The 17,841-nt window shown below is 47.3% G+C and overlaps 1 protein-coding gene across 2 annotated transcripts in view; it reads right to left on the bottom strand.

Moving 5' to 3' along the window:
- Positions 1–575: 575 nt before the first annotated feature.
- Positions 576–17,841, bottom strand: part of GALNT17 (polypeptide N-acetylgalactosaminyltransferase 17) — a 513,668-nt gene continuing 496,402 nt past the window's right edge. For both annotated transcript variants that reach the window (XM_019715773.3, XM_088796796.1), the window contains 2 exons: positions 2,781–2,948; positions 576–2,206 (listed from right to left, as the gene is read on the bottom strand). In XM_019715773.3, coding sequence (XP_019571332.2) covers positions 2,078–2,206; positions 2,781–2,948 — 297 coding nt within the window. In that variant the 3' untranslated portion in view covers positions 576–2,077. The remainder of the gene's footprint in view (positions 2,207–2,780; positions 2,949–17,841) is intronic.

The following is a 17,841-nucleotide window of genomic DNA, read 5'->3' as shown; positions in this document are numbered from 1 at the left end:
AGAAAAAGGGCAACTCATAAGAGCATTTGTGTGACACCGAACAAGATGGGCCTTCTTGGCCTCATCAAAGGAAAGAGGCCTGGGGCCATCATAGCCCAAGGGACTCTCCCCCCATTTGTTTTCCATATGCACTTCCATGACAGAGGCCTGGCGTCTTTTTGGATTTTACTTTTCCATGAACAAAAGGGGCAGATACTTCCATCACTGGCTTCAAGGTCTCCAGAGGTGGGAGTCATTGCCTGGCAGCAGGAGGGGATGAATGGGGATCGCTCAGCCAGATCACCCCCACCCTCCTCTTCCTTACAGTTATCGTCACCAGCCAACCCTCCTCATCTGGGGTCAGCAGGGGGTTAGTAATCCAGTGCCAAATGTCAAGTTCTGTTCTGCTTTGGGGCGTGGCAGGGGAATGGTGGGGGGAGGCAAGTACAAGGGCAAGCTGGCTTTGTCTCAGCTCCAAGCTATGAGGGCTTTGGCTATTAATAAGACCAAACCCTCAAACCAAAAGAGCCTTCTGGCACACCCCAGGAACTCCCCCAGCCCTGGGCTCAGGAGAAATCAAGAAACAAACAAGGCTGTTTTGGGAAGTGCTCACATGTATTTATTTCACAAGGTGGGAGATAGGGCAGGGGTGGTCTTCAACAAGATGCCACCCAACGAGACTCTGTGAACCCCAAACTAGGCAACTACAGGGTTTGGTTCTGGGCAGGGCTTGGCCTGTGGGGATAGCATGAGGGGGAAAGATGGGCACTGGCAGAAGGGACAGCTTTCCGTTTTGGGGACCACATGGGATAAGGCGGAGCCATGTCCTCCTGGCCAGTGAAGCCTGGCCACTGCACCCCCTTCCCCACCCAGAGGCTTCTTGGCAGCCTCGTCCTGAACCAGGTGAGCAGCGAAGCAGCAAGCCCAAAGCCACACTACTACATCTGCTCTGCCACACACCCAGACACACATGCCACATGGTGTCACACATGCACCACACACGTGCAGCTGCACACACCCTGCCACACGCACCACATGGGCACACACACTCACGCATGCACACAAGTCCATATATTAACTCTGATTTATAAGTGCACCCTAACCAGAGGGCAATCGAAAAAAATTATTACTCTTCAGAGAGGAATCGACTGTCTTCTCCCGTCAGCCAGCAAGTATGGGCTGGAATGGGATGAGCAGAGAGCATCCTCAAGGGTCCTGGTCCCCTCTGCTGTGCTGGCTCCAGTCCCTACGCTCCAGGTGGAGGCCCCTTGCTGCCTACCCTGCAGCAGCCTCTGAGAGGCAGGGTGTCCTATGCCCCAGGCAGGCAGAGCTGCAGCGCCTGGCTTAGCCTGGGGCCCTTCACAGCTCCGACCATCCTGTGTACTCAGCCTGCTCCTGCCTCAACTCCCTGGAGACAGAGGCAGAACAGCTGGCCAGGAACACAACAGCCCAGTGCCCAGGCGACCATGGAAGTGTCAGCTCCTTCCAGGCCATCTCAGGGAGGGTCCAAAAAGTCCAGAGCTGTAGCCCCCACAGTCACCTGATGGAAAGGTTTGGGATGGAGGCTGCCTTGAGCTGTGAATGGACATCTGGGCAGAAGCAACCTCAGGGGAAACTGAGTCCCAGGGCCTCACTGCCTCCTCTGAGGGGGAGCTAAGATGTGGTTGAGCACCCCCCACACACATACACACACTTTGTTGAGGGCTGGGGTGGAACTCAGAAGCTGCGGCTGCTGCTGCAAGAGATGAGAAAGGAGAGGCCCCGCCTGTCCCTGTCCTGACAGCGGTGGGACGACCACAAGCAGATGTGGATGTTTTACTCCTTGGTACCAGGTCCACATCCGGGCTGCAGAAGACACAGCTCCTGGGTTCCCAGAGAAGGGTTGGGGGTGCTTTTCCAGGATGCATGAGCCATGTGGCAGCTGAGTGCCTGAGGTGGACAAAGTCTCCACCCGGGGCCCCCACACTGCCCTGGAGCAGCCTCAGGGGCCCACCAGCACCTACTGGCTCCCGGCTGTCCCCCCACCAGTGTGGCTGGTCCAGAGGACAGGCAGACCCTGTCCCAGGGGCCAGGCTCTGGGGTCCCCAGCTCCTTCCCACTACTTGATGGAGTTCTTAATCGTCCACCTCTGCCCCGTGCAGCTGCGGAGGATGAGGTCAATGCCCGCCAGGCCACGGTTCTCCACTTCCAGGCAGCGGCCAGTGCCCTTATTCATGATGGCTCCATTCTGGGAGGAGATGCGGCAGAGTGGGGGGGGGGGGAGAGACAGAGGGGAGAGAGAGGGAGAAGCTTAACTATCATAGTGCCCGGTACATGGCCTCCTGGGGAGAAATCCCACCAAAATTCTTTGCACAGGGGGAGGGAAGGGTCACTGGGGCCTCCTCTGGAAACTCTAAAGTCAGAAAATAAATAAGCTTTGCCAAATTTGAATGGCTGAACTAGGTGATGAACAATGGTGGGGGATGGTGTCAGAATGGGGAATTTCCAGGGATATTCGAGGTCTGACTTTCTAAATCGTACTGCCTGTAGGTACTAGCAGATTTCAAGGAAATCACCCCCATACACCGCTCCCAAGATTTATCAGGACCAACCTAGCTTTGTGCTTGCTGTAGGGATCGAAGGCGGTCTCCCACAGAAATCACCCCACCAACTCCCCCAACATTCTTTGGGTCCACGCACCGGGCCCAGGGCTAGGAGACCTCTGGTGTACTTTGTCAGGTACTCTGGGGAAGCCAGATTGCCCTGTGGCCGGCAGCACCCTCACCTCCTCTGGGTGCTGGCCTTATCGATGGAGCACTCACCTGGATGAAGTTCCAGCGCTTGTATAGGCTGCTCTTGACCTTGTCACAGTCAAGGAGCTGGGGCAACCGACTCTTGGAGTTGTCCACCAGGCAGCGGGTGTCGGGGAGGAGCGTAGTGGTCCCCAGGGCTCCCAAGTGCAGAAAGCCTTCCTTGGTGTATCGGGCGAGCTGGGGAAAGCAGAGCGGCAGGTAGGGGTGAGACCATGAAAGGAAACAGGGCTCAGGTTTGTCGGTCTCACCCATGCCTCCATCAGTGCTGCAGTCCTGGCTACCATCTCAGACGTGTCACACCTCCATCCCCACCCCCACCCGCACCCCCATCCCCAACTCATAGGTGAGCCCTGCCCAGGAAGCTCTCTGGCTTGCTAAGCCTGGATACCAATTCCCTGGGGCCACTTTGAGTTTTCCCAAGCATGTCTTTGTCAGTGTGTCAGGAGTCTGGCCTTCTGTCCAGCGTGGGTGAGAAGGGATAAGTGACAGAGCAGGGCAGCTGACTTCTAAAGCTCCACTCTGCTTCCAGCTGGCTGGGCCACCTTGAACAATTCATTTAATGTCTCTGAGTCTCCATTTCCTCCTCATTTGCAAATTGGGATTAATTAACGCTACCCTGCTGCAAGGGGCCCAAAAAGGCAGTGCACAAAAGAAGAAACAGATATTAAAAAGCATTCAGTCTCATAGGTATTAAAATAAATAAACTAAAACAGCAACGAGATACCACATTTTTAAAAAGAACTTATTCTTTTGTCAAAGTTAGCATAACATGCGCTGGACAGAGGGTAAATTATACAACCTTGCAAAAAGGGGATTTCAAAACATACACTTTGTGCTTTTAAAATGTACCTGTCCTTTGATTCAATAAATTCATGTTTAGAAATCTATCCCAGTGAAATAATCAGAACTGTCAACAAGTTTATGTCTAGAGTATTTATTGCAACATTGTTTTATAATGACAGAAAAGCAGACACATCCTAAATGTGCAGCACAGTCCCGGTACTTGCTTTCTGCTCCATGTACTGCAAGGAGCCCTCGGAGGTGGTGGTAGATTCCAACAATGGCACATCCTTCGTTCTCCTTCTATACACCGGGGGCAATGTGACTTTGCAGCAATCTCCATCAAGTGGAGTGTAGTTCCCCATCCCTTGCATGCTGGTGCCTTGCTTTGGCCAGCAGAGCTCAGCAGCAGCGAGGATGTGCCTGTCCTGAATTAGAGCCTGCATCCTTCCGCCTCTTGTAACCCCACTGCCCCATGGCAGGCAGCTCAGGGCGGACTGCTGGAGGATGAGAGACGCCTGTCTCCAGCAACAGCCAGTCAACCACCAGACAAGTGGATGAGGTCATCCGAGGTCAGCCAACCTCCGAGCTGATAAGAGATTCCTGAATGAATCCAGCCCAAACCAGCCAAGCCTTGTCCAGATCAGAGAACCATCCGCAGGTCTATACACTCATGAGCAATAATACATGCATATCGTTTTATGCCACTACGTTTGGGGGTAGTTGTGCAGCGATAGCTAACTGATACAGACGTGGTGTTGCCTGCCAACCCTTCCCCCAGCAGGGCCCCTACTACTTCATTGTTCCCCTCTCCTGCCTGTCTGTGTTGTTTGAACTTTGCATTCCAACTTTTGAATAAATGCATACACCTATCACTCATGCTCCTTTAAAGGCAGGGCTGTGTCTAATTTATTTCATTCCTTCTAGGAGAGAACCCACAGGCCAAGTGCTCAAAGCACGTTTGTGGATGAACACATTGCAAATGCAGTAAACTTCAGCATTGAAAAAAATGCAGTGTGACATCGTGATGGCCCTGGAGGGGACTGTGCTGAGTGGGGTGTGTCAGACTGAGAGAGACATATACCATACGATCTCACTTATATGTGGAATCTAAAGAACAGAACAAACAAACAAAACAGACCCAGAGACACAGAGAACAAACCGATGGTTACTAGATGGGAGGGGGCTGCGGGGATGGGTGAGGAAGGCGAAGGGATTAGGAAGCACAAACTGGCAGTTACAAAATAGTCACGGGGAAGTAAAGTACAACATGGGAAATATAGTCAATAATGTTGTAAAAACTTTGTATGGTGTCAGAGGGGTACTAGACTTATTGGGGGGATCACTTCATAAATTATATAGATGTCTAACCACTGCACTATACACCTGAAACTAATATAAAATAATATTGAATGTCAACTGCAATTGAAAAAAAAATAGTCATAGGGATGTAAAGTACAGTATAGGGAAAATAGCCAGTAATGTTCTAACAATCATGTACAGTGTCAGGTGGGTAGTAGACTTGTTGGAGGTATCAGGTGTGTAAATGTATGATCACTGTGTTGCTCTGTACACCGAAAACTAATTTTAAAAGACGCGTTGAAGAAGCCAAAAGTTAGTTCTTTGAATAATGAAATATAGAACAGTATTTTTTTCTATGACAAAATTAAAAAATGATTGTGAGGGGGGATAAGTATGGACATATTCAGATTGTATGATATCATTAACATATATCTTAAATTTATAAAACAATGCTATATATTGTCAAAATAAAAATAAAAAATGCAGGCAATCTACTTATTTAAACTCTACAAGCACGTTTTGCAGAATCCTCTGTGTGCAGCTGCAGACAGGCTTCTGGGAAGTAAGGAAGGGGCTGACTTTCCCCCCGAGAAGGCTCCGCGTGAGCTAGTGAGGGCAGTGAGACAGGCACGCACACCCTTCTTGCTCGTTCTTACAGTTCTGAGAGGTGGCTGGGGTAGGAGTGATGATTGCTAATACACAACCGGTTCCTCATAAATTAACAAAACAAAATTACCAGCTGGCATGTACTGAAGACACTATGCATAATTTCTAAGCATTGTACAGAGAACAAAGAGTGGCATTTCCGTAACAATCCCGTGAGATAGGTTCTACTATTCTCCCCATTTTACAGATGGGGAAACGGAAGTGTGAAGCTATGTGGTCACCTGGCTGGGTCCTGGCCTCTCTCCTTGGGTCGCTAGAGACCGGGTGGTTGGAGGCCCTGGCCCAGCAGGTGTGCAGCCAAGGGACCTCCTCCCAGGTGACCCCGGCCTCCTTCCGGGGGCCTGGGCATTTCCTTTGACTACTTACAAAGGAGTAAGAAGGCAGCTCTGCCTAGGGACACAAGTGCCTCTTCTCCAGGGGTGAAGATTCTCCACAGGGGCTCTCGCCTCCTGGTGGAAGCTACTCAGAAGCCCTCTGCTCTATCCCCAATGGGGAGCCCGCCTGGTCCCCGCTGAAACAAAAGACAGGAGTTTATTAAGTGCTCTTGAGAGAGATGCAGTTAACATGCACTTTAACCCCAAAGTACTTTCAAATCAGAGTAACTGTTAGAGGCAAAATAGTAAGAAAATCAGTAAACCCTCCCTTACCCCTCCCTAAACAATGTGTCCAAATGTATCTGAATTCACCAAATGCGAGTGATGAATGACAGCAAGCTGCCGTTATGTTCAGGGGAAAGATATACACAGCTGCTTATTGAAATTATGAATCAATCTATTATCCAGCAGGCAAATGAGCAGCGCTAAGCACATTAATTAACTGAACAGATCTGTGACCCAGATGTTTCAAGAGTGAAGCTAAATGCCACTGAGAGTGAGAGTCTCTCCGTCTGACGTCTGTGAGGGCATGAAAACACTGAGACCCAGGCTGCTAGGACCTGCAAAGGCCACACACCAGCCCCAAGCCATGCAGGCATCAGGGCGGGCAGGGCAGGTGAGGACAGCCTGCAGGATTTCTGCTCCTGGGAAGGTCATTTCTCACACCACAAATATGAGGCCGCGTGTACAGGTGCACTGGCCTGGCCAAGGGGCCAGCGTCAGGGGAAAGATGCTATGGTCTGAAAGGAACCTGAAAGTTAAGTCAGGCCACCAGGTCTCACACTTGCTTCTCCCCAATGAGGCAGCAGAGCCATGAGCACTGGGACCTGCCATCACCCATGTGCCCCTGGATTGGGAGTCTGCCTAGCCCACCACCCAATGCTTCCTACCCCCATGCTCCCTCCTTAAGGACCTCTGCTCTCTGACTTCTGCATGTCAACAGGCTTCCCTGCCTTCAGGGTTTTGCTCTAGTGGTTTCCCAGCCTGGAAATGCCATTTATTGGTGTTTCTCTAGAACTTTCTGGCTTCACCATTGCTGGACCTCAGTGCAATTCTCTCCAATCCATAATGTCTTCTCTAACTCTTCCCTGTCATCTCCTGTCAAGTGTTCGGCGCAACAGAGATCCATATGCCGTCATGTCTCCCTTCAGGGCGTGGGAGTGTCCCGCCTCCTCTTGACCACTGTTTCCATTCACCAGGCGATGGATGTTGGGTTCTTTCCACTTTGGGCTATTATGAAGCATGACGCTATGAACACTCATGTATAAGTTTTTGTGTGAAGGTATGTTTTCAAATCTCTTAGGTATAAATCTAGAAGCAGAATTGCTAATTGTTGGGTCGTATGGTAAGTCTATGTTTAACTTTTTGAGAAATTGTCGAACTGTTTTCAAAGCAGCTGCACCATTTTCCATTCCCACCAACAGCGAACCAGGTTCCAATTTCTCTACATCCTGGCCAACTCTTGGTATTGTTGTTAAAAAAAAAAATTAAATTCAAGCCATCCTAGTGGGTGTGAAGTGGCATCTCACTGGGGTCTTGATTTGCATTTCCCTAATAACTAATGATGGTGAACATTATCAGCTTATCTTCTTTGGAGAAATGTCTACTCAGATCCTTTGCCCAGTTTTGAATTGGGTTATCTTTTTATTGTTGAGTCGTAAGAGTTCTTCATATTTTTGGATGTTAGACCGATTTCACATATATGATTTATTAATATTTTCTCCCTTTCTGTGGGTTTTTTCCCCCACTTTCTTGATAGGGTTCTTTGAAGCTGAAAAGTTTTTAATTTTGATAAAGTCCAATTTATCTATTTTTTTCTTTGGTTACTTGTGCTTTTTGATCTAAGAAATCATTGCCAGCTTCTCCCTGGTTTTGACAACAGAGATGGCACAGTAGGTAAACGCTGTGTTTACCTTCTCTCACAACCACATCAAAATTACAACTAATCTGCAAAACAACCATTATTGAGAATTGACTAAAATCAACCTGAACTGAAGCCTTTCAACTAAGGACGCTCAAAAGAAGCACCCCCCAGACTGGTAGGAAAGCCAGAGACACGGACCAGGCTGGTCCCACACCCACGTGTGACCATTAAAGATTATGAGGGCTATTTCAGCTGTGGGGGTCCCCCCATCCCCTAAATGAGCAAGAGATCCCAGCCAATCCCCAGCGAAGGATTCCAGTGCTGGGGAGAGAAGCCCCCATGATTTCTGATTGTGAAAAACAGTAGAGATGGTGACTCAGTGAGACAGTGTGGCTGCACTCACAGGCTCTCCTCTTAAAGGGACCACACACGGACTTACCCACCAGTGCAATCACTCGCTCTGAAGTCCAGCACTGGGGCAGCAGGGGAAAGCCAGCAGGTGGGGAACTGAGTTACCGGGCTTGGGATGAGGGCTAGAGAGGCGGTTTTCTCCTGGATGGGGGAGCTGGCGGAGGCCATTGTTTCTTTGTTGAGCCCTCCCCTTTCCCAGTGTGCAGACGCAGGCGGCCACCATATCTGGTCTCTGCTGTTCATTTGCTACGCCTGGCTATTTGAGACCCTGCTCCGCCCAACTTTCAGGCACACCTAGGCTGCTTTCAGTGGCTTTTATGTGTGCAGACCACCTGCCTTGGCTCAAGCTGCAGACTTTCCTAGGGTCTCTCAAAGGTTTGCAGAACCCAGAGAAGCAACATCTGGCTGAGCAGCCCTAAGCCAGCACTAGCAGCAGCCGGCCTTAGTTCACGGCTTAGACTCTCAAGGAGTTTCCAAGCATAGCATGGGCAGCAGCCATCTGTGGATTTCTTTCTGTCTTCTTCTGGGTGGCCCCAGGTAGGGCATGGGCTGTGGCTGAAGTAGACCTACAGAGGATTCCCTCGAAGGTGGTCCTGGGGCTGGAGCCCCCAGTGGCCAGCTTCAAAACAAGCTGGAGCATTACCCAGCTGCCTACAAGTACAACACACCCAAGGAGCAGATTGGGCAGACACCAGAGTCCTGCTGAGGCAGATCCTGCTCCATAAGATCAGCCCCTGCACAACAACTCTTCCCCTGTAGTCAAGGCCAGTCCTCACAACCAGTGAGCTTAGGGGTCAGTCCCTCCTATTGATGTGCAATTATCAACCAAGGCTCAACTACAAGAGGAGGGCACACACAACCCACACAAGGGACACACCTGGAGCATCCGGCTCAGGTGACTGGAAAGACTGTGCCACTGAACCCCACAGGACACCTACTACACAAGGCCACTCTACTAAGACCAGGAGACATAGCAGCCCTACCTAATACATAGAAACAAACACAGGGAGGCAGCCAAAATGAGGAGACAAAGAAACATGTCCCAAATGAAAGCACAGAACAAAGCTCCAGAAAAAGAACTAAGCGAAATGGAAATAAGCAATCTATCAGACGCAGAGTTCCAAACACTGGTTATTAGGATGCTCAATGATCTCAGGGAGAACTTCAACAGAGAGATAAGAAGCATGAAAATGGAGACAAAAACCATAAAAAAGAACCAGTCAGAAATAAAAGATACAATAATGAAAGCAAAGAATATATTACAGGGTATCAACAGTAGATTAAATGAAGCAAAGGATCCAACCAGCGATGTAGAAGATAAGGTAGCAGAAAACGTCCAACCAGAACAGCAAAAAGAAAAAAGAATCCAAAAAATTGAGGAGAGTTTAAGGGGTCTCTGGGACAATATCAAGTGTACCAACATTTGCATTATAGGGGTACCAGAAGGAGAAGAGAGAGGGCAGTGAATTGAAAACCTTGTCAAAGAAATAATGACAGAAAACTTCCGTAACCTGGTGAAGGAAATAGACATACAAGTCCAGGAAGCACAGAGAGTCCCAAACAAGATAAACCCAAAGAGCCCACACCAAGACACATCATAATTAAAATGCCAAATGTTAAATACAAAGAGACAATCTTCAAAGCAGCAAGAGAAAAGCAGTTAGTTACCTACAAGGCAGCCCCTATAAAACTGTCAGCTGATTTCTCAACAAAAACTTTGCAGGCAAGAAGGGAGTGGCAGGAAATATTCCAAGTGATGAAAAGCAATAACATACAACCAAGATTGCTCTACCCAGCAAAGCTGTCATTTAGAATTGAAGGACAGATAAGGAGCTTCCCAGACAAGAAAAAGCTGAAGGAGTTCATCACCACCAAATCAGCACTACAAGGAATCTTAGGGGGACTTCTCTAAGATGGGAGGGGGATTAAGGACAGGTGAAAGGGGATAAGATTAAGAACAAATTGGGTGTTATACAGTAGTCACGAGGATGTAGATTATAGCATAAGGAATATAGCCAACAATATTGTAATAACTAGGTAAGGTGCCAGATCTATCAGAGGGTGATAGATAGGAATGGGGTTGGGGCAGGGTGAAAAAGGTGAAGGCATTAAGAAATATAAATGGATAGTGAATACAGTGTGGGGAATACAATCAACAATGTTGTAAAGGTCATGTAAGGTGCCAGACGGGCACTGGATTTATCAGGGGGATCACGTCATGGACTGTGTAGAGGGCTGACCAGTGTGCTGTACACCTGAAGAGCTGAAGTAGAACAATACTGAATGTCAACTATAACTAAATATATAGGTATATATAAATATATAGGTATAAATATATAGGATGTGGAGTACAACATAGGGAAGATGGTCAATGGTATTGTAGCAGCTACGTAAGATGTCAGAGGGGTAGTAGCTTGGGGGGTGGGCTATCACTGTAGGAGGGGTTTAAACATCTAACTATTACGTTGCTTTGTACATCTTAAACTAATAAAATAAAGAAAAAGAAAAAAAAAGAAACTGTTGCCAAATCCAAGGTAAACCCATAGATTTACTTCTATTGCTAGTGCAAGCAGTGTCATTTTCTGCGAACCACAAGCCACCATCCTGGTACCTCATGGTCACTCTGAACTGTGGGCTCTGAAGTCTTCTTGGTTCCTGCTTCTGCAGGGCCAGGGCCAGTGCCAACTGCCCACATTCACTGCAGACCCATCCAGAGCTTACTGTGCCTGGGCCTTGCCCAGCTCTCTCATCTTTTCATTCACCTCATGTGACTGTCAGTCAATGTGACTCTCTGTCACCTCGTGTGACTCCTTACCACCACGTCAGGGTCTTGATTTTAAAAAAATATGTCCTTTGCCCTCAGTCCCCAGCCTGGTGTCCCGGGCCTTCACTGCCCTCAGAGTATCTTGCCTCCCTCTTTGTTGAGAAGTTATCTCTCCTATACCCCAAAACCCGACTTCCTTCCCATTTCCTCACTTCTTTTCAGTCTCTGCCCTCTCCTCACTCTGCAAGTACCTTAAGTCATTATTTCTCCCTTTTTATTTCTGCCTAGTCACAAACACAACCGGATCTTTATGCCCAGAAAATCTTCTTTAGACTCAGCTCTAATTACCTCCTAGTTTAGTCCTTGGACTTCTTCTCTTTGATGTTTTAGCTTGGCAACGTGGCTTCCACCACCACAATTCACTGCAATCACTCTCCTGAAGATCAACAAGGTTACTCCGTCAACCATCAACTTCAATTGCTTTTTCTTCATCTGCATTGGGCACAGACTGTGGGTCAGATGCTGTGCTGGGCACAGGTGACAGCATCTCTTCTCTCAACACCCACCGTCCTGCAGAGCTTGCCATTCTCAGGGCTCTCAGTAGCATCTGTGCTAACTTTGCTAATTGTGCCAAATCTATCTCCAAACCAAACTTCCTACCCAGTTCTAGATTAGTATGTCTAACTCCCCACTTGACGTGCCACTTGGGTATCTAATGAGCATTTCAAATTTACATGACCCAAAGCAAATTCCTCCTCCTCTGTGTAACCCACCGTCCTCCTGATGCTCATCCAGCATCTCTTCCTTCCTCGTAGTGACATCCCCATCCTCCTTGTTGCTTAGGCCAAACACTTTGGTTTTCTCTTTATTTGTCTCTTCCTCTGACCGACCATATTCAGTCCATTAGCAAAGCATGTCCCGATTTCACCTCCACTGCTACCTCCTTGTTCCAAGCCACCGTCATCTTTGGACTAGATTACTACAATGGCCTCCTAATTGGTCTCCCAGCTCCCATCCTTGCCTCCCTTGGTCTTTTTCCAATATAGCATTCAGAGTGATTGCTTTTAAAATATGATGTTAAAATTATATTACCATAAGTTGGAGTCAGGCCATGCCATTCCTTCACTCAACAGCCTCCAAAGTCTTCCTACCTCACTCAAAATAAACGTCCAAACGCCTTACTATGGACTACACAATCTAAGACCAACACAATCTAATCATAGCTCCTGAGCCCAACTCCCACCACTCTGCCCCTTGCTCATGTTGCTCCAGCCACACTTGTCGCCGTGTTGTTCGCTAACAGGCCACAGCTGCTGCTCAGAGCCTCTGAACTTGCTGCTCCTTCTCTCTTGAATGCTCTTCCCCAATATAAGAATGGCTCACTCCCTCATCTCTTTCAAGGTTCTGCCCAAATGTCATCTTCTTGGAAATTTTTTCTCTTGCCTATCTTATTTAAAATGTCACCTCCACCACTTGCTCCTCCCTCCCTTGCCGTATTTCTCTCCAAGCACATATTATCTTCTAATAGACTATATGTGTTCCTTATTTACAGACTTTGTTGTCTGGCTCCCTCACTAGCATGTGTGAGGTACGAAGGCTGAAGCTTTGTCTTTTTTATCTCTAGCCTTGTCCCTAGCTCTTAGAAGAGTGCCTGGCCCATAGTAAGTGCTCAATAAAGTCCTGTTGACATCATGAATGAATGACACAGTACATGCCTTCAAGGAGCTCACACCTTACTCAAGTAAGCAGGCAAATAAAGAGGTGAGGATGACAACGTGTGAAATAATGCTATGAAATATACTAAATGTCGTCTTAGAGCCAGAAGAGGAAAGGCCCCAGTCCAGAAGAGGGAGGGCAGAGAAGGCTGCCTGAGGAGGGTGCATTTAAGCCAACCAAACGAGTAGGAGAGGGCAGACCAGACCAGACAAAGGCAGTAGCGCATCCAAAGGACTACAGACCAGAGGAGATGATGGTGTAACGGCTGTGATGGGGCAGAAGTAGGGAGGGCGGGGACACTACAGATGAGCCTGCACCATACAGACGCACCACACTCAGGAATCGGGGTGTTATACGAGGAGCCATCTGAGCAGTGAGATGGCCACACTGGCTGCTGAGTGGAGAATGAACTGCATGGGGCGTGACGGAAGTCCCGGGCTGATGGAAAACTGAACTCAAGTGGTGACACTGAAGGAAGAGAGAACATGACAGATTTGCGAAGTGCATCCAAATTAAGAATGACTCTGTCTTCCTGGTGAGTTGAATCTTTCATCATCATGACATGATACCATTCATCTTTAATAATGCATTTTGTGTGGAAGGCTACTTTGTTTGATATTAATGTACTTACTCCAGCTTTCTGCTCTTTAGAATTTGCTGGCCATTCCCTTTTCCATCCTTTTGCTTTCAACATTTCCCTCTCCTTGTGTTTTAAATGTATCTCTTGAAAACAGATTACTCCTGGAATTTAAAAAAATTGAGGTGATAGTCTCTGTTTCTTAATCAGAAAGATTAGTCCATTTGTTTTTATTGTGATTAATGATACATTTGACTTATTTCTACTATCTTTCTTATACTTTGTGTCCAACCTTCCCTGTTTTTCTCTTCTATTTGCCTTTGTTTGGACTGGCTACATTTTTATTTATTTGTTGGAATATTATCATATTTCATTGTTCCCCTCCACATATTAGGAAATTATATTCCATTTCTGTTATTCTATTGTTCACTCTTGGAATTTAACCATTAACAACTTAGCAAAATCTAATGTTATTCAATATCTTAACATCTACTTCCACTCAATAAAATTCATGAACATTAGGATACAAAATTTCGTCACCTCTGTTCAATGTTTTGGTTATATTTCCCCACCCCAAAAAGACATTGTTATTTTAGGTAAGAAATACTTGTTTAGATTTACCTATATGTTTATAAATTTCTTTGATTGGAATTCATTCTTGCTTCAAGACATTCTTCTGGGGTCATTTTCTTTCTTCTTGAAGTACATTACTTAGAAGTTCCTTTGGTGATTGTCAGATTTTGTTTATGGGAAAATGCCTTGGGGTGATTTGTTACGCAGCAAAAGCTAATGCATACAGTTGCTGTTGTTTACCTAGAAAGGTTTTTAAATGATATCTGTTGTAGATGATCTGGAACCTAGTTATAAGTAGTGGGGAGACTTCAAAGCATCTAACCTGCTCTATTGTTAGAAGCTAGCTCATCATCTTCTCTCTGTATGTTCACCTATAAAATTATGGCCAACCCACTCTCTGTGGAATTTGTCACCTCAGTACGATGCTCACGGTTGCCAAGGTAACCCTGCCCATAGGAGGAGAAGCATGTGCTCACATATCATGGGAGGGGCTCCCTCTTCTGAGCTGATGCCTGCCTGAAACTTGTTGACACTCACTTTTCCAGTTGTGGTCACCAGACAGCTGGCTCCCCTTGGTACACCATAGCCCTGATCTCTCCCTAGGGTCTAGGTTTGTCAACTTGAATCACATTTTCCTTTTCCTCTCCCTCTCCCTCATCCACAAAGTTACAGTCTTACAGTTCCTGCCTGTATATGTCTCTGAGATGTTTTCTCCTAGTATCCCAGGACAGACTCTTCTTAGACCTGAATTGCTGCAGTAGCTTTGTAACTGGTCCTCCTCCCTCTAGGACTTCCTAGCTGCCATCTGTCCTACCCAATCCTTCAGGTTCAGAGCATGTCATCCCCTGCCTCAGCATTCAGTTGCTCCCTCTGCCCACTGATTTAAGGGTGAACTCTTCACCACGACATTCCACTACAGGGCTCCAGCTGACCCCTTCAGGCTTAAATCTTAGCTTCTTGGCTTAGTCTGACAGATGACTTGAGATTTCTCAAAAAGAGCCCTACATGGAGGATGTCCCCAATGTACCCCTACCATCTTCCACTGGCTCCCACAGCCCCCACACAGTTGTGGTGCCTCTCAACTTACATAATCGTGTATTTTATGGATGTGTATTTCCTTGCTACAGGTTGTTGTTGTTGTTGTTTTAGGACAGCACTATCCTATGCATTTCTGTACAGCATGAGGAATGAGAAAAGTATCTGGCAAAAAGCAAATGTTCTATAAATGTCTTTTGAATTGAATGGGATTATTCTAGCTTTGGCTGCTGGGCCCAAGAGGAGAAATGAATGTCATTACCCACAACACTAAAGCATTAGGAGAAAAACCTCTGAGTTCAAATAGAGTTAATTCTCACTTAGGAGAAAAAAAGAAATTTCTGTTTGAGATGATCTAAGAAGCACACACAGCTATTAACCCACATTTGACAGCCTTGAGGGAAAATTAAAACATCCAGGGTATAGCCAGATAAACAAAAACCAGCCAGATTATTGTGGAATGACTCTGGAACATAGCAAAATCCATTGTATTGTCAATAAAAGCATGGCTTGCAATTGCTTTCATGTTAAGGGTCTTTCTCATCACTTTAAAATCAGGCCTAGTCAGTAGAAAACCATGGCTAAATGAAAAATGGAGTTTACCCACCTTCTACACATGACACAAAGATATGGGTTCCATTGATTCAAACCTGCTTTAGGGTGAATTTGTTTGTGGCTTGGCAGAAGCCACAAGAATGGTTTCTGGTGACTACATGTGTACATGAATATTCTTAGAAACAAATAGCCTTTCTCCATCACTGTCAGGGCATGCCAAATACCATACTGAATACGAAACAAATGTCTCCAAATTGTATCCAGAGAGGACAAGAGGTGGCTGCCTTGGAGCTGGGGCTGGAGAAAAGGGGCAGGAGGAATCTCTGGGCCTGGGGTGAGGGGGATGGAAATGTTCTGTATCTTCATTGGGGAGGCAATGCTACAGATGTGTACAGCTGTCAAAACTTGTCAGATTTATATGAGTACTTTAAGTAAATACAGTTCATTGTATTTACTTTATACTTCAATAAAGTTAATTAAAGTATATATCTGGATACTTTGAAGGCATTTTAGAGAACCAGATATTTATTTATTTATTTATTTATTTATTTATTTATTTATTTATTTATTTATTTATTTATTTATTTATTTTGCAGAGAGCCAGTTTCTGGAGGTGGGATGGCCCCAGAGGCCTCCCTCCTCAGTCTTCCTTCTTCCGTCACTGGTGACTCATCATGCTGGATTACAGAGTTATGTTTTCAGAAAATGCAATTGCTACTTAGAATGAATGGGGACCCTGCAGAGACAGGTGCAGGAGCCAGTGGGTGGATCAGGGCAGTGCCAATGGAGGGGGTGGCAGGGCCCGGCCCACATAGTTTACCGAGAGAGCTGGGGCCCCTTGGAGAAGGGTCCCCTAGGTGTGTGGTCAGAAGAGCAAGTGGGAGAGGGAAGGTGAGCAGTAGAGCTGCCTCCGACCTCCCAGGGGCCTGAAGCAAATTCCTAAGCATGCCTTCCAAGCCCACCCTGACTGTTAAAGGAACAGTAACACAGACTATTTTTCAATGTGTGAAATAGGAAGGTAAGATTGTATCCTCTGCTCCCTTTTTAGCTCGATCTTAGTTAAATCTGTCTCACATTCTCATTTTTATAATTGATAAAGCATCCCTGGCTTTGTGCCGTGTCACCAAAGGGGCAGAATATTACATGGGTGAGGACTTGGACTCTGAAGCTTGCTGAAGAAATCCAAGCTCTGCCACTTAATGGTTTTATGGTCCTGGGCCAGTTACTTTAGCCCTGCGGGGCTTTGTTTCCTCATCTTCAAAATGGGGACAATTTTAGGATTTGGTAAACCTACCAAGTAGGGTAGTTACGAAATTCAATAAACGAGTGAGAAGAGGATGTGGTACATAGCAAGCCCTGTATGTGTGTTACGCTTATTTCCCTGACTTTGCCCGTAGAGGACAGAGCCTTGCTTCTGCTTCACCGAAGACTTCAGTTCTTCCCTACAGACTCCCGTGTGGCCCCACAGGGCCCGCATGTCCTGGCTCTGGCTCCTTCCTGGCACTCAGCTACCCCAGGCTGCCTGTCCTCTCCCAGAGCCTTTGTCTCTAAGGTCAGGGGTGCTGCCCCAAGTACTGGGCAGCTGCGTGCCCCCAGGCAGCCTTTCAGCTACCCAAGGCTCTCCTGGGCTGGGTCAGCGGTTTCTTGTGTCAGACACCTGGCCCAGGAAAGTCTGCATCCTGCCCCCTGCTCTTGCCCTGCCCTCCTCTTTCCCTCTCCGACTGAACTTCCCTGGTTTGATCCAGACCTTGTGTGCCTGGCCTGGAACAGGCCCGATTCCTGGAAGGCTAAGGTTTTGCACTGGACTGTTGGTACTCACCTCTGTATCCATAAAGCTACCCTGGGTCCCATGGATGCCCCAGGCCCTTAGCTCACAGCTTCTCATCTCTGATGTGTGCCCCTCCTCCACACCTTTGCAGTGAGGATAAGAGCTGCGCCCATGTTCTGCTTCTGGCATGTTCCCTGATGTGTCCCAGGCAAACCATTAACTTGGTCAGCCTCGCCCACATGGGGATTCAGAGCCTTAGATGCGGGCCTGAGTGTGACATTCACATGTGACAGTGGATGTGAAGATGCACTGAAATGGAGCCAGCCCCCGAGATTCAGGTCCAGGTTTGAATATCACCGAATGGCCATTACACTCCAGGCCTCGTTCTGGGTCTGTTAATTTGCATAATGGTGTTTAACCCTAAAAATGTGGGGACACTTTCCATTTTATACTTTCAACTGAAAAGACGATATATTTTCTCTCAATTCTAGAAGCCAAAACTCCCCTTGGCACAGTGCCTTCTCCTTCCTCAGTCTGTGGACCTCTCCACCTAGACTGGCTCCTCTCACGTGGCCACATTCACCTGCCACCTGAGCCCAGGAGCTTATCCTGGAGCTCGTGCCAGGCTGCGGCCACCCTGGGCTAACCTCACGGCCGCAGCACGGGCCTGGCCAAAGCATCCGGG

The sequence above is a fragment of the Rhinolophus sinicus genome, chromosome 3 (genome assembly GCF_057876585.1).
Source record: "Rhinolophus sinicus isolate RSI-liver-muscle chromosome 3, RSI-T2T, whole genome shotgun sequence".
Lineage (NCBI taxonomy): Eukaryota > Metazoa > Chordata > Mammalia > Chiroptera > Rhinolophidae > Rhinolophus > Rhinolophus sinicus.
Note: the sequence above shows the minus strand (reverse complement) of the source record. Positions and strands in the feature narration are given on the sequence as shown.